The sequence below is a fragment of the Tachysurus vachellii genome, chromosome 6 (assembly GCF_030014155.1).
Source record: "Tachysurus vachellii isolate PV-2020 chromosome 6, HZAU_Pvac_v1, whole genome shotgun sequence".
NCBI lineage: Eukaryota > Metazoa > Chordata > Actinopteri > Siluriformes > Bagridae > Tachysurus > Tachysurus vachellii.
The window spans coordinates 19,407,285-19,432,404 of NC_083465.1; the positions used below are offsets into that span (position 1 = coordinate 19,407,285).

Genomic DNA, 25,120 nt, shown 5'->3' on the forward strand with positions numbered 1-25,120 from the left:
AGCGTAATGCTGTTACGAGACCATTCACAGCTGTGCGCTCTTGCAGGACTGAAGCTTGTGGAAACAGTTTGCTTTGCGCAGACCCAGTTACGCACGCGCTCTGTGCGCATTACCGCTTGTACCGCTTGGTCGAGCGCAGCAGCTGGAAGGGGAGAGGATGAATCGTCGTTGTTCCTTGAGGGTAGGAGTGGTGCCTGGCAGGATGTTAATAGCTTATATAAAGCCATGGGAGACGCGAAACGGTAATCATTCTAACTGGATACGTGACCCAAGATTACTAATCAAGCACTACAGAAACTCCAAAAGTTCATGGAATCATCACTTTCACATGGAAGTCAAAAATAATCTGCGGACATACTGTAAACTACACTGCGCGCATGGATTATGCAGACAAAAGAGCCGTTATGGACTTCCTGCACCAACAGAGCACAAGCACGCAGATAATCAGCGCATTGCAATCATTTTGGCTTTGATCTAAACTTAATGCGTGCAAACATTATTCACGCGCATTCATGGCTATATAAATCATTACGTATTGTACAGTACCAGAAGTTCATATGAACTGAAAACATGGGCTCGTTTGGAAAGGTAGTGAGCGGTATTAATCACACAACAGTAGCTGAAGCGATCCAACCAGATGATCCATTTTCCGGACCCGTGAAATCCATTGCGCCGTGGAACTTTAAAGTGTTGGCAGCGTGGATGGTGGTGATCACGACGCTGTCTCTGGGAGAGAACTTTCTGGTTATGTTGGTTACCTACAAGTTTAAACAACTCAGAAAGCCGTTAAACTTTGTCATTGTTAATTTGTCGGTTGCAGACTTTTTCATGTCACTGATCGGTGGGACTTTAAGTATTGTCACAAATTACCGTGGCTATTTCTTTCTGGGGTCCTGGGCGTGCGTGCTGGAGGGATTTGCAGTCACTTTTTTCGGTAAGCAATCATGACACTGAAAGGTACCGGGAAATTCTTAGAAAAAAAACAACAGTTTACAACAGTTTCCTTAAATCATTTTTAAAATTCCTATATATAGCAAAATCCATTACAACGAACGCTTGCATGATTTAATAAACCTTTCCAAGTGTTCATTAGGATCCAACTCCAAAGATTTCTGGAGAAGTGATAGTTTTGGCATGTATTATTCTTCCAGTCATGTCTTGTGTAAGGAATAAATCTGATGCTATTTACTCTTTAAAGACATGACTCGATTCTTTGAACATTACAAGATAACCAGTATATTTCCTAAATTACTGAACTGTTAAAAATAAATTACAATAGTAAATAGAATATCTAGAGGGATCTAGAATGAACTGGGGCAGTGGTGCATCACTTCAGCTCCACAGCTGCATTCTTTCAGAGGAAGGTACCATTGTGGTGGATAAAAGAATTCTAATTACTACACTGTATTATGTAGTTGCAACTTGATTGAGGCTTACAATAGACTTATTGGAGAGTTTGACAAGGAATAGCTAAGGAAAACTCAAAGTGCTTCTACATAGAATCTGTTTTATAAGAGTGCCTACTGATACAGCATGTGACTGTGTTGCGTGTTTGTGCATAGGCTTATGGACTTTGTGAAATTGTACTTTAACCCATAATAGGATTATATTCTATCAACACAGAAGTTAGATGTAAGAAGCCCTGAATCGAGTTGAAAAGTGATTAAGACAATAATGTTTGTGTGGAATAAGTTTAAGAACCTAATTTAATCAAATAAATTATATCTAATTAATCAAATCAAGACAACATACTGCTGGATCTTTGTGCACTCATTGATATATTTATCATTTACTATTTACATCTTTTGGTACGATTCTCATATTCAAATTAATTTTTTTATGTAAAATGGCACCAAGGAAATTAACTAGACATAAACCGATGTTGTGGATCCTTGGCTTTAATAATATTAGGCAGCTTCAACTGCACTGTATGAGCTTTTTGAAATTAATTCAGCCCTCTGAAATCTTGAATCATACAGAACGACCATCCTTTATTTGAACTAGGATGGATTTTGAGTATAACCATTTGTTTTCATTGGTGGGGTCTGTTTTGATTGTGTGAGTATTAAATAGGAAGCCCACTTCTGGGAACAGAGCAAAAAACCTGATAGCATCTGAAACTGACAAGTCCTTAAGACCCAAAAGGTAGGAGATGACAGATGTGAGACTCAAGCAGTTACAAATGCAATTTAGTGTTTTATTAAAAAGGCACTGGCAAGCAAATCCAAAACGGGATTCAAGGATGTGAAGGACATGAACAATAAACAGGCAAAAGTCAAACAACACTATGAGGGGTAATCCACAATACAAAATCCAGGAAGCAGACAGAGATCAAAAGCCAACATGAATAAAAATGTATGGTAATGTCAGGCATGGAAACAGTGAGCATTACTTCAGGTGTGACAGGTGTGCATGATTAGAAATCTGGTGACTATGAATGTGATAAAAATGCTTGTGTTACTGGATGTGAAGTTCAGGGTGACCTTGGTTTTTGGCTATGGTGCATACTGGAAAATGGAGTGTGCTGCCAGTACCTAGGCTGCCACGAGAGCACCTTTGATACATGGCCATGAGAACCTACTGGGTTGATGTTGCTTCCGAATATGTAGTATTATTGGTGAAATTGATAAATGTAATTTAAATATAGCTTATGATACAAGCTGTAGTTTTTTGAGGGTTCCACATGGTCAGTCCATTTGGCTTTACTGGTTTCTAATTTCTGAGACCAGAGTTTTTTTCTCTCTAGACCCAAAGAAATACCTTGACACATAGGACTGACTGTGACATTCATGACAGAGATTGAGCATCCTTGTGCATCTTTTGATGGTGTCAGAATAGTTGTTTATAATAATTACTTGGTTGGATGGTGAAATCTCTTGTTTCTGTCATCATTTGGAACTGCACATGTGGTGCTATGACATATCAACATCAAGCATATCAGCATCCAGTCCTGTGAAGGGCTATGGTACATGAAAGATGGTCAAGGATAATTGATTAATTCCTAAATGTAACTACTATAGCTGAACTTCATGGTCCCATTATCTATCCCATAGACTTGCAGGATGTCATTTAGGCTTCGTGTTCCCAGAATAGGCTATGGATTCATTGCAACCCAAACCATGATAAAGTGTTTACTGAAGATGAATGATTGAACAATGTCAGCATGCTTTTTGATTCAGTTCTATATACTGTGTATGTTTTTTTAGTTAAAATTTTTAAGCTTTGATGAGAATATGAATATATTTAATATTATGATCCTGGTCTTTTCTATCACACCAGGTATAGTTGGTATGTGGTCCCTGGCTACCCTCGCATTCGAGAGATACTTTGTCATCTGTCGTCCTCTGGGAAACGTCCATCTGCGGGTTAAACATGCAGCACTGGGACTGCTGTTTGTCTGGTCCTTCTCTTTTGTCTGGACCATCCCACCTGTACTGGGCTGGAGCAGCTACACTGTCAGCAAGATCGGCACCACCTGTGAACCTAACTGGTGAGATTAAACAATAAAACAAAACACAGACTGGTACCAGACAAGCTTATAATCTTTGCTGAGTTCTACCAATGATACACCTAAATATCATATACATTACAAACAATATGGCCACATAAATTACCAGGGAATGCAAACAGGGTCGACATTTTACACTATTCTACACTGCAGCATTGCAGATAATCAAGGTATAAGCAGTACTGGGTATAAAATCTTTTTTGGAATAATTCATCCACATTTTGCTACAAGTACTTATGGTACAGATCACTTATTCATACAGATCATTAATGTAGAAAGTTCGAATTGCTGCACTGCTCACAAAAGACGTCTTTCGCGTGAAAACACATTTTAGCGCCTGAGGGTTGCAGACAAGTTAGCTAAATGTGTTTGAGTAATGGTGCTCTGACTTCAGGCATCTCTGATGTACGTTTTACCTTATTTAAATTGTGTGCTTTATTAATATTTTCAAATAAATTCAGGGTTGAGCAAATCAGCAGCCCAGATGCCTGGGATTAGTAGATATTCTGTTCGGCATATTATTTTTAAGTTTATAGTTTTAGAATTCAGAAACATTTTTTTTTCTGTTGATTTTTCCAAAACAAAAATTCATGTGATTTCATGTTCATGTTCACCTCAATACTGTAATTATATGACCTGCTTCAAATCCCATTCCCTGCTGCATTCCACTTGTTGGCTGAAACACAGTCTGGATGACTTTAACTAGGTGGATGATTTGACATGCGTGAGTGACAGATGATCTTTTCAGGATGTGGAACCAGCAGGTATGTGAAACGGGACAAAACTGGACAAAATAACGTGCAGTGTGAAGCTGTTATATAACTCTCCTGCTTACAACACACTTCCACCTCACAGTTAAATATCAGGAGCAAATAATTATGTTAGCCAGAATTATGCTTAAACATCTATGATAAGCTTTTTTAGCTACTGTATATAAAATGCTCAGTCCATGATAAATTATTGTTGAGGACGCATACACAATGTTCTACATTTGAAACTTTGTTAGAAAAAGATAAACTCATTTCCTCAGTTTGTATTAATGCACCTAGTTAGCTAAATGACAATGCCATATTATATGGATTACCACTTCCACTAATATGTGCTATCTACACAATGTGACTGCAATATCATTGTCATGCTCTGTTTACAACTGGATCAATCCTGGTATTGTTAATCCTTTAGTGCCTCATTTCTGCAATAAAATCCAAAGATGACATTCACTTTCAGCTGTATTTGTACATTTCAAATCCTTTTGTTTGGATGAGAACAATGTTAAAATTCTACAAATGTCACACGAGAGCTTGGATAAACAGGTGCTTTTGTCAAACTAGAGTTAACTTTTACCAGTTCACTACACTGTGATAGTAATAAATCAATAATAACAACAATAACAACAACAATCTTACCTCTTCACTGTCTGTCTTTAAATAGAGGCTTGGTTTGGACTCTCAACAGGTACTCTGGTGACCCGCATGACCACACTTTCATCATCACATTCTTCCTCACCTGTTTCATCCTTCCTCTGGCTGTCATCATCGTCTGTTACAGCAAATTGCTCCGAAAGCTGAGAAAGGTTAGTCTGATGCTCCTGCTGGTGTTCAGAGACATTGTTTTGGACTAAACTGCATGCCATTAGTCATCAAAAATATTACAGAAAATTACATGCACTTTAAGATTGTTATAGACAGTTATTGCATATCATTTGTTCTAGATAGAAGTGATTTGTCACCTTCATGCTAAAAAAAAGTTTAGAAATTCTAATTGTTGAAGCGTAGTGTGTTTGCTTTGAATCCCACATTCCATTGTCTCTGTGCAGGTGTCTCACTCTCATGGCAGATTGGTGAATGCCCGGAAGCCTGACCGGCAGGTGACTCATATGGTTGTGGTGATGATTGTAGCCTTCATGGTGGCGTGGACACCATATGCACTGTTCTCTGTCATCGTTACTATTCACCCCATCATCAACTTACACCCTATTTTGGCTTCTGTTCCCGCTTTCTTTGCAAAAACTGCTGCGGTCTACAACCCCATCATCTACGTCTTTATGAACAAACAGGTACGGAAGACGTTAAAAACTTAGTATTTAGTGATAGTATTTTAGGATTTGTTCAATGTTTTCTACAGAATCACTGTGATTTAAGCTATGATACAAAAGCAATTATAGCCCAGCACTGCTGAGTTCTTGAATCTAGCCTCAACATTAAATATCATCAGAGTACTGGGGTGTGGCTGGCGTCCATCTGTCTGACAGTTGGATTGAAAACATCACAGCATGTTGGCATAAGATTGAATTCTGAAGGAAACCAAGCAGAGTGGTTATTTTATTTCTTCTTTCTTCAGCGACGTTTGTTAGATTTTTCATCTTCCTAAATAAAACATGGGTCATGAATAAAAGAAAAGTATACAAGAGAAAGGCCAAGATGTAAAAAAAAAAAAAAATAATAATACATTGATTCAGCCAGCTAGATAGCACCCATTTTCTTCTGCTGCACAATGAACCTTTTTTTTATTTCAGAATCAATACTGGCATTATTGTCAACCATACTGAATTTCATTTTCATTGCCACAGTGGCTCTCACTTGTGAGAGAATCAAGAAGGAAGCGATGCATTAGTTATGCTACACGCATGTTATTCTAATGTGCTACTCGTTGTAAAATTTTATATTGATCATTGTACTAAAATTCATTAAGGAAAAAACATTTATTGATATCTTCCAATATTTTATAATTGTAAAAGCAAAGCCAAATACCACTCTACCCATGCCTTTAAAGAGATGAGTCTTATGATCGCCTACAGTATTGTGCAAGCCTTAAGGACATCTGACAACACTCTATAAAGCAAAGATTTTATATATGAGAATGATTATAGGATCAGAATGCATTATCAATATTTGGTGTGACCACCTTTTACTTTAAAACAGCACCAGGTCTCTCAGTTGACACTAAAAACACGTTTTTATAAGTATTTTGGAGATCCTGTCTCAGACCCACTGGAAAATGTAGCTGTGACCTTTGCTTCCGTTTCTGAATTTTTTCTTTTTTAACAGCAGCCATAATGTGGGAGATACAATTTATTTGATACAGTACATAATTTGATACATACAGTACAATAAATTACAACATACAAAATGCATATAAAAAACTGGTTGCATAAGATTTTTACACAGACTTGTGTATCTTTTATAAGGCATCTGTTAGAATCTGATTAGTAGTTCCATTACATCATCATACAAAATTTTAGTTCTTTTGATCCTTATTTTTCACTCCAGTGTCCAATATTCAGAAGCTTTTATAAAGTACCTCTGGCTTCTACCTACAACAATGAAAATAACATTGTTTTATCATAGTCTATGGAATTATGATGTTTAAAATAGAAATATTCAAATCAAGCAATATTAAACTTAATTAATTAACCTTGTATGAAAATAAAACATATAATTGATTAGTCATTTTCATACACTTTCAACTGCTTCCAGTAGATCTTAGGCTGAAGAAGAAAGGTTTCATGTGGTTAAGATTGCCCCAGTTAAGGGTCTCTGCTGCTAAACGGGTTAGTGTGTTAATCTAAAAAAAATATGAAAAAAAAATAAAAAAAAATAAATAAATAAGAACACATAATAAAAATATACTTCCCTCAAAAATGCAGACAAGTGTAACTAGATATGGAAGATTTTCAGATTTCAAGGCTGTCCTGCCTCACACTTGATCAAAGAACATCTTTCTTTTTTCTTAATAATTTAAGCTTTATTTTGATGACTGGTATTTAGCTTGACAAGGCCAATCCTATTAGAGTCACATGGCAATATCTGTTACTGCAGATTATGACCAATTCCTATTACTAGACCATGGTGTTGGACCTTTAACAGTCTGAGTCCTTTTTGGTAGCACACACTGTAGTACTCATAAAGATATGAAGTGTAAACTATGGTATGTTTCTACTGTTCAGATTATTCATCAAGCTTTTCAAAGTAGCAGTTTGTAATTTTAGAAAAAAAAAAGAAGTATCTTAACAATTAATAAATGTTAATCTTCATAAAGTTTGGTCACTCTCATATAATTTTAATTACACTAATTACCTCTTTAAACTTCTTGTGTGTATGTGTTTCATTGATTTGTTCACCTATTCTATTCTATCTATTGGTTTTAATAATGGGCTTGGAAATATTGCTGAAACTCAACCCACAGCCCTCTCAAGGGGTTCGCTATATTGTGAACCAAGGTTTGCTTTAAAATGGATAAAGGAAAATTCATTACCTCTAGAAATGTTATGTGTAGAACATCTTTCTGTAATGAAGATGGTGTTCTCAAAATATCTGGAACAGAAACATTGTACTGCTTTTAAAAGCGAAACAAAAGTTTAACTATGCTTCAGAATTTTCAAGGTTTGTGTAATTTTTTTCATCATGGTTATTAAATCCAGCCAAAGCCTGAGAGGCATGGAATTGAGGCTGAAGAACATGTAAGGGATGTCTTAAAAAGACACAGGAATGAACAATCTGCTTTTTGGCATTTAATTAAAATGTTCTGTAACCTACTTATTCAGCTGTTACGGTTATTAGAAGTTTCACTACACTGTCATGCCAATTAGCAGGATTAATTAAACAAATTGCTCTGCTTTGCTTTAACAAAAAAAAAAAATTATATATATATAGTGATTTAGTGATTTGAATTTTTTCAGCATGGCACTAAACTGGGGTTTCGTTGTGCCGCTGGGGAGAAATGCTTGTCACAGGTTTGGATTGCTCTTCCCCCTGTTAATTAGAGAAAAAGGAATATCAGGGCAACTCTTGTCATAAATAGAGTAAAGAAAAATCAATTGTTATGCTCTAAAATTGGGCCCTAAGGACTGCTGCTGTACCTTAGGGGATACATTTACATTGTGCACACCTTGGAAAATGAAAATGTACCTGTAATGAAATATGCCATTATTGTCCATTATATAGGCAGATTAGATTTAAACTAGATTTACCGTGCCAGTTTTACGTGAATCTCACAATTTGGCTTATTTATTATCATGCTTTGCATTCAGGAATGGAATTTATCTTAATTTTACCATCTGTTACCCTCACAATGTACAAGAGTGCAGTAGCAGGTGAACTGAAGAATTTATATCTAGCTTAGTTATAGAATATAACTCATAGATTTTGTACACAAGATACAGTACTTTGTCCTTTACGTATTAATATGGCCTTGGTCACATTTAGACCCTTGAATCCAAGTTAAACAATAAAATTAAAGCATTAAAGGCATGAGATTTGATTATTTGATTTATTTATGAGGAGAAAAATTGGGCAATAAGTGACAATCGTGTTTTTAGCAAGGTCATGTGTTTTAAACTTTTTTTGAAAATTGTTTTAAAGAGTGTATAAAATTAATAATAGAATTATTTTATACACACATTCTATTCTATTCTATTGTTTTATGTGTAAATTGGGGTAAAGCTGTTTAGAATTGCTTCCATTCCTCCAAATTACTGTTTTCATGGATCACCGGTACTCTTCTTTCCTCACAGGATAGTATTTAATGATTTAGTCCCTAAAGAATGTTCATTGATTATGAAACTACTCCTGGAAAAGCTCACTGCAGGTTCTCCATAAGAAGTCATAAATACTCATATTAAATAAAAACATAAACCCCAGGCAACTGAACAAAGAAGTTGCTCAATATAAACTACTGGATTGAGTCATGAGTCAATCATGTGTCCTCTAGTTTGGAGAAGGGGCTCAATCAATGTGCTCATATGAGTAAAGAGCTATTAATATATCTTTTATTTCTAGGATTCATAGATATCTATCAACATTAGTAGTTAAAAATAGATTAATAGAAAAGCCATTAATTCATATTAAGACCACAGACATGACTAATGTCTGAGGGGAAAACTTTATTAGAGGTAAATTTGATTCCCTTTGCATGAACTCATAAAAATAAACTAAAGCATGTCTCTAGAATAAGAATTGCAGGTTTGGAGTTTGTTAAGACATGTTGATAGCATAACAGGATCAGCCATTATAGCATCGACTGCATCTTTATTTTTGCTCATTCAACTAACACATAATACAGGATATAATTTGTATGCTGCAGTGACACCAACAGCAATCTAACTTAACACCAGATGCTAAACAGATATGAGACTTAAATCACAGAACCTATATAGCGAGACTAATCAGGGGGAAGACAATCAGTAGTTTCAAAACTACATAAGAGGACTGGTTATAAACTATAAAAGTGCATGTGGCAGCTGGAAAAATATTAGTTACAGTATGAGCTTTTTGCCTCCAAACCTAAAAAGGTATTTGATTATAAACATTATTCGACTATAAATATCAATTTATCAATGTTAAGCTCTTGTTTTGCATACAGAAATTTTAAAACCCAGTTACATTACATACAACCTAGAAGCCTAGATTTTTACCCTTTAGATGTTCAGTTTGTGATGCAGCTACTGAGAAAGACATGCACACTCAACTCTAATAGTACTCAAATATGAAAGAAGCTTTTAGAATATTTTTTCCCACCATAACAGGATTGTGGATACAACCCTGATGGCCTGATAACAGTTAGTTACAATTTTGGTAGAGTTATGTCTTTGTTCACATACTACAATCAAGACAAAAAGCTGTTTCATTGTGGTTTTAAGAATATAAGCTGATTCTCTGAATAAAAGGAGAAACTATTATACCAACAGCATTTGGATAAAATTATACTCTTTTGACAGTGTAGATCCAAAGAAATAACCGGACAGTTATTTATATTGATAATCACACCCTCCAGTGTCACCCAAATGAGGATGGGTTCGCTTTTGAGTCTGTTCCTCTCAAGGTTTTTTCCTCTTCCATCTAAGTTTGCCACAGTCGCCTCACTCACCTCAGGCTTGTTCCCTGGGTATAAATACAAACACATTTAAATATAAGTCTAATATTAATTTTTGTATAATGTTACATTTCTTGTATTATGTTTCTTATGTTCTGTAAGGCGGCTTTGAAACAATGTCTATTGTTAAAAGCACTATAGAAATAAATTTGAATTGAATTGGATTATTTCAGGAGTGTAGGATATATATGGGCTAGCTGCATGGACTAACCTTCCCTGATTATGTGGCAGTTTGAAGAAGCAAAGCTAATTCTAATGAGACCACTATTATAAATTAATGCATCCTTTCAGTCCTGGTCATGTGAGATGATTAAATCAAGTAGATTGTGTGAATTCTTAGCTTTATTATTATTATTATTATTATTATTATTATTATTATTATTATTATATTCCTGACAGGTATTTTACATGTCATCAGCAGTGATCAAAAAAGTATGTTTGAACACTCCCATCTAATATCACCACCAGCTGTCATTTATGGTATGGTATGTTTTTCAGTTCAGGAAGTGCCTGATCCAGCTGCTCAGCTGCAGCAGTCACACCACAGTGGAGGTTAACCAATCCACAGACCGAGCAGGCATGACCGGTGAGAGCAACACGGGCGAGATGTCAGCTATAGCTGCCCGAATCCCTGCTGCTAGCACTCCAAATCCAAACGAGCAGCACAGCAACTCTTGCTCCTACAGCCCGCTGCCCATCCCAGAAAACAAAGTGTGCCCTATGTAACTGAGCAAGACATGAACTGTACTTCACAATTATTGAACATCTTTTCCCACCACAATAAAAGGATTCAGTGTGCATCACCGCTGAAGCTCTAGTGGCCTGTGAGCAGAGACAGCTTTATCAATGCCAGTACTCTTTGGATAGCAATAGCTCAATTTTAGCAATGGGTGTTAAGTGTTACCAGTAATCATTCTTGTTTTGTCTCTTTCTACAAAGTCCATATTATGTTAATCATGAGAATACTATTTATATATATATATATAGAATAGAGAATATACAGTAGTATATTGCCGGTACTACTGACACAGAATTAATAACAAGAGTAACAAGACAACATAACATTATTAATTGACTACCTCCAACAACTCATCATCATCTTTAAATTGTGCATGATTCCATTTTATGAAATTCTTTAAAAAATGTTATTCTAACATTTTCATTACATTTATTTATACCACTAAATAAATTACACATAACATAGTTTTAACAGGAATGCTTTCTCTACTGGAGATACACTAAATTTTTTGACCACACTCTTAGGACAAAAATACTAAGTAAGTCAGAGCAAAAAGATTTCAGAACGAACTGTGTTTATGTGGTAATAATGTAGAATTGTTATTGAATGAGGTAAAACAGTGTATATGATGTCTCATGTCAATGTTATGTAGGTGATAAAAGATGACATGATGTGTGCCAATTAATTAACATTTTAGCAGTCAAAAAAAGTTTTCACAGAAAGGATTACTGGAGTTTTTCACTTTTCACTTCAATACATTTGCTTTTACACCGTAGTACAGTTACTGATGGTGTAGATCCAAATGAACTGAAATATTAAGTGTTATATAAACGTATGTTTACTTTTACTAAGTCTCTGTTACTAATACTATATTATAGAATGCTTTAAGTCATATACAAGATCATCCTAATTATTTGAAGTAAACGATCACAGAATAGCATTGTTTTCTTAATTTCTTTATTTATATTAACAAACAGTAAATCCTGCTTTCTAGCTCTCTGATGACATTGAGAAATTCCAGTGAAGGTTGTAAAAGGGTCAAGTTATTCGAAACACTCAGCACAGCACTTTTTGAACTCACATCCCATTTAAACAGTGATGGATTTTTTACTTTCAGATGGACCTTCCTGACTCTTATTCTCTCTGATTGGGATTCAGTTAGACTGAGAATGTGTGCACACAATGAAGTGTATTCTTTTATTCCAAGTCTTTAGTCTAAGTTCTTAGTTTAAGTTATTTTAGTCTCTAGTGGTAGTCCAGTGGATTAGGTGTTTAAGCTGTCAAAAGATTGTGAGTTTGGATCCCATGGCCACCAGTCTGCCACTCTTAAGCCCCTGAGCAGGGCCCTTAACCTTCACTCGCTCAGCTGGGTAAATGAAATAAATGTACGTTGTTTTGCATAAGGGAGTCTGATAAATAACATAAATTGTAGTCTATTTAGTCAGGACATGTTGATTAATATCCTGTATTTATTGATAAAAATCACATCTCTGCCTGTAGCTCTAAATAAAATGACCTTAAAATTTGATTTAAAAAAAAAGTCTTGTCAAATTAAAAACATGAAAATATTCAGTGGGATCCAAAAGTCTGAGATCCATGTAAATTGCTTTTTACGAAAGGTCAGGGTTTCATCATGACTAACCTCTTATCCTGAAGTCTGTGTTCAGATGACAAAAAAATGTAAGATAAAATGTATCAAAAGGTTTTGCACAAACTTGTGGAGTCTGTGCACACTGTTAATAAAGCAAAAAAGGAGACTTTACACTTTAAATAACTTTTCAAGCTGTTGTTAATAAAATAATTGGTAATAAAACATATTAAACATAATAAATAGAAGCACTTTTTTCTAGTGCACTCTCACTAGACAATCATCTCTTTCTGCTAGCTCACTATCAGTCCATGATTACACTGGAAGGTTTACTTTATCAACACAATCCATGTAGCTGGCTAATGCTTGTTATTGTTAATGCTGATGACAGTTTTAACTTTCTGCAGTGCTGAAAACCTTCAGATGTGCCACAATATGCACCCAGTAAGACCAGTTTCCAACACCGGTTTGTACATTTACTCTCAGTCATGTGCAGAACATCTACAGTTAATTCGCGCCTCTAGCTCAACATAATGCTTAAAGCCTCCTCTCTTCTTTCAACAGGTATGTCACATGTGGATCTTGACTGCCCAGGGCTGCTTGTGTTAATGATTATTTTGTAAATACATTGAAAAAGTGTCTGCATGGTGTCTAACTGTCTCATACTACTGATGCAATCAAATTTTTAGTTACTTATTCAATGAAATCAAATAAATTCCACTTTATTCCACTTTGTTTTTACCCCTCCAGTCTCTATTTTTTCCCTAGGTTCTTCCTATGTTTCTGACAATGTTTCATACTAATGCTGTTCTAGTGCTAGATTGACTTTAAATCATTCCAATATCAGTCATTGTAAAACTATTTCTTGTTATGTTTTACCAGTTACTTACAGGACAGTGCGTTGGATTGCCACAGTTCTATGAAGCTATATTATACCATGCTATATTAAGCTATATTAATAACATGAACCTTCTTTCTTTTTCCTGATCCAAGGAGAAAAATCTTCTAGACTGGTTACTCTTAAGAAATTGTGTATAACCCATTAAGAATGGTGTATAACCCATTAAGAAGGTATTTCCTATAAAAAAAAACGCAACAAATTATGTTGAATTAAATCATAGTTCATACACTAGGATGCAAAGTGTGAAACTTCCAAAGATCCTCCAGATATATTTAAATAGATCTTTCTTTTTTTGTGTATCTTCTTAAAACTCTTTTTCCTCTTCAGCAAAACCAAAACTAAAATACATACATTATGCAGGACAATGGGACAAGGATATGTATAAGCAAATCTTATTATACTGGTCACTGTATTCATTAGGATCTTATTACAGCACTAGTCCACCCTGTCATGTGCCATTTATACCTTGCCAGATCTCTTTTCCTCAAATAATGTTGGGCTGAATGATAATGAATTATATTGGATTAAGTGACCCTCCTACTGTCTGCCATTCCTGTACAGTGTTACCCGACCCATCCTCTTTGCAATGTACTCCAGATTATAATAAATACAACTCACCAGGGGCTACACGAAAGGGGTTGCCTGATTAAAAAGATGAATGTGTATCGACTGAGCAGGGACTAAACTAATATGCCTTGAGTTAGAAAAAAGGGAGAAAAATCCATCATCTACTAAAATAGCAGTTTCTGAAGGGTTGAACTTTAAATGAGCAATGTTTAATAAAACAAAGTGACCTTGTCAAGTCATTTCTGTCGGTAAGAAAATGTTATTTTAATTCCCTATTTCTTAGCATAAATTAAAGACTAGCTTCACTAATATGGTGATTAACTATTTTGCTAATTTCTGCAATTTGCATTAATCTTTCACAGCTGTCACTGAGAAAATTGAGGGATGAGATAAACAGATGATTATTCAGGCAAATAGATTGGTATATATAGGTACAGAGATATTCGGACACTGCAGAAAGTTGTCAATACCAATGTGTATCATTGTAGAGACAGCACTGTTACAAACACAAGCGTTTTTCATTTTATTTTTCATTTGTCAAGGTGGATCCAGATCCTTGGCCAGGATCACTGATCACAATGAAGGCATGCAACCAGTCCATTACAGGGCAGATATAAGGACTAGTTCATTTAATTTGTTAAGCTAAAATGATAGTAATATAAATATTATCAGTCTGATCATATAACTCATTTTAGCAAGCATACCAGAACATTTATGGATCCAGGTTTCTCTGCAAAAAAACATCTGCAAGTCACAATTAAAGTAAAATAGAAACTTACCACCATAAAGCATTCGTTTAAAGAGAAAGATGCTTAGACAGAATATTCTTAGACAGAACAATCTCATGGCTCAAAGGCCATAAGGAAAATGTTGTCTGCATCTGATGAGATAACAAGTCAATACACACTGGCTTTTAATTACCTCAAAATAAGAAAGGTCTTACTGTGAAACTGATCTGGATGTTCAGGAGATTGATCATGGCCTCCATTTGTTCCGCTCTGCTTAATTCAACTTATTAATGGTTTTTGAGACATTTATTAAAAATATGTAAATTAAAAAAAAAATGATTGCACATTTCAGTTTAACTGCTGGCCCAAAGGAATAATGGCATGATTTTCACATCTTTCTTTTTGCACTACAACCTCCTAAGTTTGAACTGGTTTAAACTGGTACATTATATCCTCGATTCAATTTGAAATATTCACATTATAGGTACAAAAAATTTACTTTAGGGTATGCAGTTACAACACTACAGTCAGCTGTTGCATAAACATAAGTGTCACAGATCAAGAATTTTTCTCAAAAAAAGATCATCTCAAGGTACAGACGGACATGATTGTCTCCAAAAGGTAAACACTGTATTCCAAGAAGCTGAGAAAGCAAGAGAGGTTCAATGTTGTCATCTGTGAAGGTGATACTGTATAAAAGAGTGCTTCCCAACATCCCTCCCAAGAGACACTAAGATATGGTTACAAGATATTGTTACAATTTCCTTTATTTTCTCCCTAAATTGGTTTTGTCCAATTCCCACCAATCAGGCAGGTCTAACTATCATATGACAGCTACCAAACATGGAGCACGAAAGCTATCACTGCTGTTTTCTGAATCACATGAATCCAGCCAGCTGCATCTTTTTGAACTGTAGCCTATAAAGTGTCACAGGGCTACAGAACAAATTATCCACCCTCTTCCACATTCATGAGCTCATAGTTCACAATTGGCTAGTGTCAATGTGATATATGTCACTTAATATTGAGTATGCTTCCCTGGGAGCACAGGCAATTTAGCTATTGGGACTCCCTGCCATGGATGGCTGAGGCATCATCAGAATTCCAACGATCTTCGGATGACAGGGTGAACTCTTTTTTGCTGCAGCATGCAGACTATCTTAATTGTTGCTATATTATATACCACATTTCAAACAAAATCACTGAAGAAAAATAAATAAAAAAACCTTAAAAGACAAAATATACATACTCTAATACATACTCTAGAAATGTCATCTGTTCATTTATTTCACAGTGAAGGTTTCCCTATTTTTTGTTTAAGAAAAATGACCAGGCTCTCAGCTGATACTGTGCAAAATACTGAATGGTCAGTGTGACTTGCTGCTCTATCTGTGCCAGTGCAAATAGAGTACAAATAGGTGCAGTTCCACCCTCGTCAGTCAAGTGTCTGCATAATTCAAAAGCAGAGGCAACCATTCCATCTTGACCAGCAAAAAACTCTCTATATTTGCACATTGAAACAATATCACTATATGTTCAGTTAATGACCCTTTTAATACATAAATATGATGGATCAACTGTAATTTTTTTTATTTGAGTTTAAATGAAATTGAATTAAATTTGAGATTACATATATCAGTTCATAGGTTCCATTTTCATTATTGTGTTGCTATTGAACGAGGATGCAGAGTTCATAAATTCTTTGTTTTTGGACTAACTTTATTCAATTCTAATTTTTGTTATTAATAAAATGTTTTTCATGATAGCAACACATGGTATTGTATATGGTTTCTGTAACTGAAACATAATTGTGCAATTTTAAAGAGCATGACACCTTTAAACTCTCCATACCTCGAAGCCATATTAAAGGCAATTATAGCAGGAGTATTTTTATATCAATTGTATCTCCAGCTAGAGAGGAGTGAAATCCTGCTGTTTACTTTTTCAGATGGACAGAGAGATATTGTATATGCATGTACACAGCTGTATGTCTGCATTTACAGATAACAAGTATGTTACAATTGTACCCATGCTATTTATTTACTGTGGCTTTTGAGTTTGTCTGCCCATCTGACATACAAAAGATTGGCTCAGATGTACAAAAGAATGAGACAGTATCATCGTATAGCTATATCATTTTTGAGGTATATTTGTCTATTTCAATCTAGTTCTGCTTCCAACAAAATTTACATTTGCATGAACAAATAATTACTTACAAACAGAGGTTAGGGATCCTTAAAATACAAATACAGTATATATAAAGATCATGTTCCTTTGTGATCCTATGTGAAAGAGTACCCCCCTACCACTCTTCATTCTCATGCTTCTGAGCATCAGAAGGAGCATCACAACCCCAAACTACACTGTTCATTGGATTCAGCATTAAGATGCATTCATTTATGGAGCGCCTGGAATGGAGTCTGGTGATGCAGTACTATGTCAACTATCATCATGCTTGAACTTGAACCTACATGTTTTCAACAGTTTCATTTATTTTGATCATTTGATCATTTCTATCATATCCCCTCTCCTGTCATCTACTCACTCTGTTTGATATCACTCTTTAGTCTTCCATTCTTCATGCCTCCTTCCTAATCCTGTTCCTCTTTTCCACTTTCTCCTGTCTGTGCCCTACTATCTCTCTTATAATCTTCAGAAAACCTGATTGCACTTTTTTGTTACAGATTATGTGAAATACATTTCCAGTCAAGGGAGACAATGAGACCTATTCCAGTACAACTGGCTTTGGTGAACATTAATGTTAACATGATGATTTCATCATAAATGCAACACAAATGTATTTACTGAAATCATTTATTGCTTCAAATATTAAGAGTTACAGGTGACAAAGTGTTTTGTACACCTAAAACCTGATTTAGTATTTTCTCCAATAACATATACAGTTTTTACATTAGCATTCTGAAGGTGAGTGTGCTGTTAGTGAACATGTCCTGGGTGATGTACAGAATAATTACGCAAATTACATCACGTAAAGGTGAGGGAGGAAACCACACTTAAGTAGGGTTGTTGAGCCAGACGTAGTCATATATCAAAGAGACTACTTTATGAATAAATATGCCTCAAGTATAAAGTCAGTCAAATCTCAACAGGCCTATAGCATCCTCACCAGATGCCAGTACCATATGTTGGGGTGATGGAATGTGTTCTCAGTTAATCTGTTCTGCTTTAGAGATATAGAGCTCATCTTATTTAAGTTCACTGTGAAACCTAGGACTGTAGTGTTGGAGAGTTTATGGTATTTGGCAGAACACACATCATGGAGTTCATGTGTGGGTGAGCTGAGGCCTTGCTCTGTAGCATAACATGCTCTGTTTAACAGATCCAGTACAATTTCATCAGCACCATCAAGCTTTGCTCAGGCCGCTGCTGTATTTAGCTGCCATTGCTAGTTTCTAAGCCTACCACAGGTGTCTAAGTACCTATGAAACCCTTCTAAGAGCTAAAAATGTCTGCTTAGATGCTAGGTGATTATTAAAATGTAAGAAACACTCAGATGTGGCTCCTCTAATAACAGGTAAGATAATAAACAGTGGTGGTAGGTGGGCTCTGGAATTGCCAGTCTGCTGTAAAGAAAGCTGATTTTATCTCTGCTTTAACTTCCCATTACTCCTTTGATTTACTTGCGCTAACAGAAACCTGGATATCCCCAAAGAACACTGCTACACCAGCTGCTTTATCCTCTGCCTATGCTTTCTCTCACTCTAGGAGACTTCCTGGAAGAAATGGACACACTGCTTAGTGCTTTCCCTTCCGATAGCTCCCCTCTGATGGTGCTTGGTGACTTCAACCTCCCCTCTGACAAGCTTCAATCTTCTTCCCTCCTGACTCTTCTCAACTCATTCGCCCTCACATTCAACAGCTACATCCCCACACACAAAGGAGGCAATGTCCTGGACCTGGTTTTCACCCGTCCTTCTCCAGCTACAGACATGACTGCCACCCCATTACACGTCTCTGATCATCACCTGGTGTCCTTCACCATCACTCTACCTATCCTACCTAAAACTAACTCTCACCACTTCGCTCTTACCCGCCGCCACCTTCACTCTGTCTCCCCTTCTTCTGTAGCTTCTGGCACTCTTTCTTCTCTTCCTGATCCTGAGTCTTTTTCCTCACTACCCTTGGACTCGGCCACAAATACTTTCCTCTCATCTCTTTCCTCAACTATGGACTTCCTCTGCCCTATGTTCACTAAACCCAAGAAAACTTCTTGTTCTGCTCCTTGGCTTTCAGAAGTACTGCACAACAGTCGAAGAGAGCTAAGATCATCAGAGAGTAAGTGGAAGAAATCACAACATGATGCAGATCTTGATTCTTAGCGAACACTCCTTGCCACGTTCTCCTCAGATGTGACTTCTGCCAAGACTTCCTTCTACAAAGCTTTTCCAAGCTTTTCCTTCTACAAGGAAAAGCTTGAAGCTTCCTCACATGACCCTCGGAAATTCCACAACATCATCTCTTCTCTAGTCAACCCCCTGGCTCCACCTGCTTCATCCTCCCTGACTGCAGAAGACTTTGCTTCTTTCTACCAGGAGAAGATTGAGGAAATCTGCCGGACCTTCACTTCAGCCCTGACTGCACTTATATCTCAGAGTATGGATTCCCCTACGCCTTTGTTGTCGAATTTTTCAACTGTAGCAGCAGAAGAGATTTTACAACTCATCCAGTCTTGCAATCCTACCACCTGCCCACTCCCTTCCACTATGCTCCAGACCATCTCGCAAGACCTTCTGCCCTTCATTACCACTATCATCAATAGATCCATAGCATCTGGTCAGGTACCAACTACTTTCAAGGCAGCAAGGGTTATTCCCATCCTAAAGAAACCTGCTCTGGATCGATCAGACATCAGTAACTACAGACCGTTTTCACTTCTCTCGTTTCTTTCAAAAATTCTTGAACGCATTGTCTATAATCAACTGTCTGTCTATCTCTCACAGAACAAAGCAGCTCATTCCACAGAGACAGCCCTTTTGGATGTCTCTGAGAAACTACATGCTGCTAGATCAGCCAAACTGTCATCCGTCCTTATCCTCCTTGACCTTTCAGCAATGTTTGATACAGTCAACCACAAGACTCTCTTGTCCACCCTCAGGAGTCTTGGGATTTGCGGATCAGCTTGGGAATGGGTCGCTTCCTAGCTGGAAGGACGCTCATATCAGGTAACATGGAGGGTAGTGACATCTGCTCCACGCAGACTCTCCACTGGTGTCCCAAAGGGCTCAGTACTTGGTCCTCTTCTTTTCTCCCTGTATACTCACTCTCTTGGTGAAGTTATTTCCTCACATGGGTTCTCTTACCACTGCTATGCTGATGATACACAACTTATCTTCTCTTTCCCACCCTCAGATACCACAGCTTCTGATGGGATCTCCGCATGTCTGGCAGACATTTCATCATGGATGACTGCTCATCAGTTAAAGCTCAATCCTAGCAAAACTGAACTGTTGTTCATCCCAGGTGATTCATTCCCAGGTTATGATCTGCTATATCCTTGCACAACGATCTGATCTCCCCTTCAGCCACAGCTCGCAACCTTGGGGTAACCATGGACAATCACCTGTCCTTTTCCTCTCATGTTGCTAATGTGACTCGCTCATGTCGTTTTCTTCTCTACAACATTAGAAAGATTTGGCCATTTTTGTCCACACAGGCTGCTCAGGTTCAGTCTCTTGTCATTTCTAGACTGGATTACTGCAACGCACTGCTGGCAGGTCTACCTATGAACGCAATCCGTCCTCTGCAAATGATCCAAAATACAGCTGCCTGGCTTGTTTTCAACCTGCCAAAGTTCTCGCATACCACCCCACTGCTGCGATCCCTCCACTGGCTTCCGGTAGCTGCACAAATCAGATTCAAAACACTGATGCTGGCCTACAAAGCCAAAAATGGACCAGCTCCCTCTTACCTCAAAGCCCTCATCACTCCTCGCACTGCACCCCGTGATTTACCAGCACTGCTCGACTGGTTCCACCATCTCTCAGGGTAAGAGGCAAGTATACTACAAGACTCTTCTCTGTTCTGGCACCAAGGTGGTGGAATGAACTTCCCCTAGAGGTCCGGACAGCTGAGTCACTGGCTATTTTCAAGCGCCGGTTGAAGACCTACTTATTCAGGAAACACTTCAACTAGCACTTCTTTCCCTATCTTTTGCATTTTAAAAAAAAACAAAACAAACCTTTGACACTTTTTCATTGTAACTTTGAACAAATGTTTTAAACTCATGGTATCTTAAGTATGTAACCTAGTGAAGCAGCATTAATGTTTTCAATGTTAGAGATTTAAGCACTTATGTACGTCGCTCTGGATAAGTGCGTCTGCCAACTGCTGTAAATGTAATAACATAAATGTAATAATCACGTTTTTGTGTCCTGGGTAACCTGCTCGTAGCTCAGATTGAGTTCTAAAACTCAGTCTTGGAGATGAGGCTCTTCTGCAATCTCCCTCTCCTCATCTTGTTTCATCTTTACCCTGAGCTGGGATAGAAATGCAGAGACATGCATGCAATTTTTAATGACCTCACAACAACACCCATGAGACAGGTTAAGAGTTTCCTCTTCCAAAGGAGCAAATCCCAGGCTTCAGTTGATCCCAGTAGCTGCGTCTGTCACACATTCTTAGCAAAGAAATGCTACTTTGGCTGTAAACCATAGCAGTGCTGCAGCATACATTTTAGGCACAATTATGACTTAGTTTAATCTGACAGTTGGTGTATCAACACACTTAATGTTCTTATATCATTGCATGCATTTGTACTGAAAAGCCTCAGCAGCATCTGATATCACATGATGGCAGCATTTATAATGTACATCTACAAAATCTATCATTATCTTTAGTCATATCCTTATCTGTCTGTTCTGCTCTAATACATAATGGAAAAGGGCAAATTTTAGATCTCCTACTATGCAGAGAAAAAGAGAGAAGAGCACATTTTCAACCACAGTCACCAACCAGTAGTCTCTCAATTAAACAGTATCTATCCCGAACATAAGTCTCTCTCTATTTCAAAGACATTCATTTTAATAATGACAAAAGTGAATTCTCTTTAATAAAAGACCTTTATCCCTTTCTACCATTTCTGTGTTTGCATCACAGAAATATCAAGGTTAATGCCATCTATGACACATTAGAACAGACCTTCAAAAAGTCAACTGCGTCATCTAAACTGTCCGTAATATAAATGAATTCAAGCATGCAGATCAAGGCTTACGTTTGATGTTTGATGGATCTACAACTTCACCAATTGTGCTTCAGCATGGCACGGTCTGTAAACATACATTTACATATACATATGTAAATTCTACATTACAGCATTAACCAGCTACAAAAAAGTCAGGAATTTGATAACAGTTCAAATCTGCAGAAGTGACAGCTTTATTATGACTAAATATAAATAGCTTGCTTCCCAATACTCTCTTGGCAGTGTGACACTTACCATCCATGTAGAACTCATAGAGGAGATATGGGTTAAGGTTTGCAGGGGGTTACTGGGATTGCTGCACCAGCTCTCTCAGTCTCTCCTGTTCATCAGCCCTGAGGCCCTGCTGTAGTGTGAAGCACCTCCTGTACTCTCTGAAACTCCTGCCTTTACTGGACCACTCCAGATTCTCCAAAATTCCAGGTGCTGCTTTGTGGAACATAATAATCACTGATGTGCCCCACCTCCTAGTGGATAACAAGCAAAAAACAACATAATGCTAAAAATCTTGTAGAAGCATATAACACGTTTTAGGTCTTTCAAACAGCAACCCATTTTGCTTCAACTGGAGACTCCCTCCAGACAACTGTTGGATAATACTACTCAAAGCAAGTAAAAGGCAAATGTGACAATGAAAATAATGAAGAGATAAACAGAGGTATTCTATCTCAATACCTAACTACCAAACTTTTTTAAAACTGGACAAAATGTTTATCAGAGGCATAAAAGATTAAACTATTCAGGACAATCTGTATTACAAGGTTTCAATATGTAGTCATTTTACCCACAAACTCAACCAAAATATAAAAAACAAAGGAATAAGAATATAAGAATTACAGTAAATCCTATACTTCAGTAATATACAGAACCTTAACAGAATTTTAACAACTAAAAGAAAACAATTTCAAATTCCAAAATTTTGGACCAGTCCTCTTCATAACATTGCTTCCAATCATTGATGTTAAAACATAAACAATAATTAATTATCAGTTTCAGGGTGGTAACAGAAACTGTCTTTGCATCATTGTTATTTTCCTACAAAATCTTGCTCTGTGTTTAATTCCCTATTAGTCTATGTAATGTTAAATATGATGAGCAGATGCAAAGTAAAGTGTTGAGGTATACTTCTGACATGCAACACTTACAGAATAATACTTTTCACTAGGGTTTGTTTTCCTTTTTAAATTGTTGACACCCACCATAAACTCCTATAATATGAATGTATTTATTTATTTGAATTAATTTTTATTTTATACTGTACATCTTCATTTTAGATCATTACGCAGCTTAAAAGGGCAGCAAACATCCTAAAGGACCCTTCTCACCCGGGACATCACGTATTTAAATTGCTGCCCTCTGGCAAACATTTCAGGTCCATCATCACACATACCAATAGACTTAAGAATAGCTTCTGCCTCAGCACCATACAGGAGCTAAATGCTGCCAGGCTTGTGAAAATTCACACACCGGTAAACAATCTAATCCAGCATTTTATACACAAACCTATAGGTTTACATTCCCTTACATTCTTTATATTATTTATTACTGACATGTTCACATTCTGTTACGCTTTAATACCCTCTCACTATTTACAAATCCCTATGTTTGACTATTGTGCAATAACTTATTTATATCTGTATATTTCAGTAAAAAAAAATGAATAATAAATAAAATCTGTATCGGTATATCTATATAAAATATTTACATACTTATTTATGCCTTATTCATTATTTAAAATAATTGACTTATTTATTAATTTCATCTTAAGTGCAGTTGTTGTTGTTTTTTTTTCTTTACATATACACCTATTTAAATTCTTACAATTATACAAATTATATGTGAATTACCCTGTAAGATCTGCTTTCATTTCGCTGTACTCAGTATAGTCACTATAAAAGAATCTTGACCAGATATCCATGTCTGGATTTCTGCAAAGATCCTTTGTGACAATGTCCAAGTTATGTGTGTCTAATTGATTGCAAGAAAATTTGTATGCTGCATCGAGGCAGGGACATTGGCCAGAAGAAACACAGCTCTGATAAAGCTATGTTTAAAAAAAAAAACAAGGAATGCAATGTTTTAAAGCAAAATGGTTGGATCTACTGTGGCCTACTGTATATGGTTTGAGGAGGTTAAGTGGGAATGAAGGGAGTTATCATGAAGGCACCATGCATGGACAAAACGTTGACTCCTGCATTAATTCACTTTCTAAAATATTCATAAAGACCAGATATTTATTTTAAAATGTTCTCTTGTTGTGTCCTTTTTAAGGCGTTTTGCACCAAGCAAGTGGACATACTACCTTGGTACATGGAAGTAAGACAAAAAAGTCATGAAAGTGTATGAGAACTCACTGCTGGTACTATTTATAAGTCTTAGGCAGCTGTGTATCCTCGATGTGTCAAAAATGATCTGTCACCCCCACTGTCACCTTAAATCACCTTGAATGACACCTTCTAGACTGGCTTATTAAGGCTCCTTGAGCACTCTTCTTCTGCTCACCCTTCTTGATTTTCCTCTGACTTTACATTATATCTGGTCTAAATGGTTTAAATGCTAAGCTCAAAGCTCCTGTGGTATTGAATATTGAGTTTACTCTCAGGTTCACTCTCTCTAATCTAGCTCATAAAAGGTTCCAAATTGCAGTGTTTGTAGCTTTAAAAAATACTGTTAAATAGAAAGTACTATAGTTCCACGCATAAAGTTTGTGGATTAATTTGTAAGTACTAATTAATGCTTGCCTGTGTTACATTTACACAACAGAATTAAAATCAGGCAGACAGAATTCTCCACATGGTTTAATTCAGCAGTAAATTCAGAAAGCATCAGTCTCAAGGGAGATGGTGGCAGTTCATAAAACATTAAGACATGTATTGAGCTCTCCTCCCTCTCTTCCCAAATCCAGTTCAGGTGCAACGTTTTGACAGTAAGAGGACATGACAGAGTGATGCTTCACAGTTCTGCATACAATTTCTGTATAAGAAAGTTGTGTGAGATGTG

At 36.6% G+C, this 25,120-nt stretch overlaps 1 protein-coding gene across 1 annotated transcript; it reads left to right on the plus strand.

The window, feature by feature from the left end:
- The first annotated feature begins 570 nt into the window (after nucleotides 1-570).
- On the plus strand, nucleotides 571-11,104 carry valopa (vertebrate ancient long opsin a). Its single transcript, XM_060872756.1, has 5 exons — nucleotides 571-934; nucleotides 3,280-3,490; nucleotides 4,964-5,081; nucleotides 5,325-5,564; nucleotides 10,877-11,104. The coding sequence occupies exons 1-5, from the start codon at nucleotides 571-573 to the stop codon at nucleotides 11,102-11,104; spliced, it is 1,161 nt and encodes a 386-aa protein (XP_060728739.1).
- Nucleotides 11,105-25,120: the final 14,016 nt, after the last annotated feature.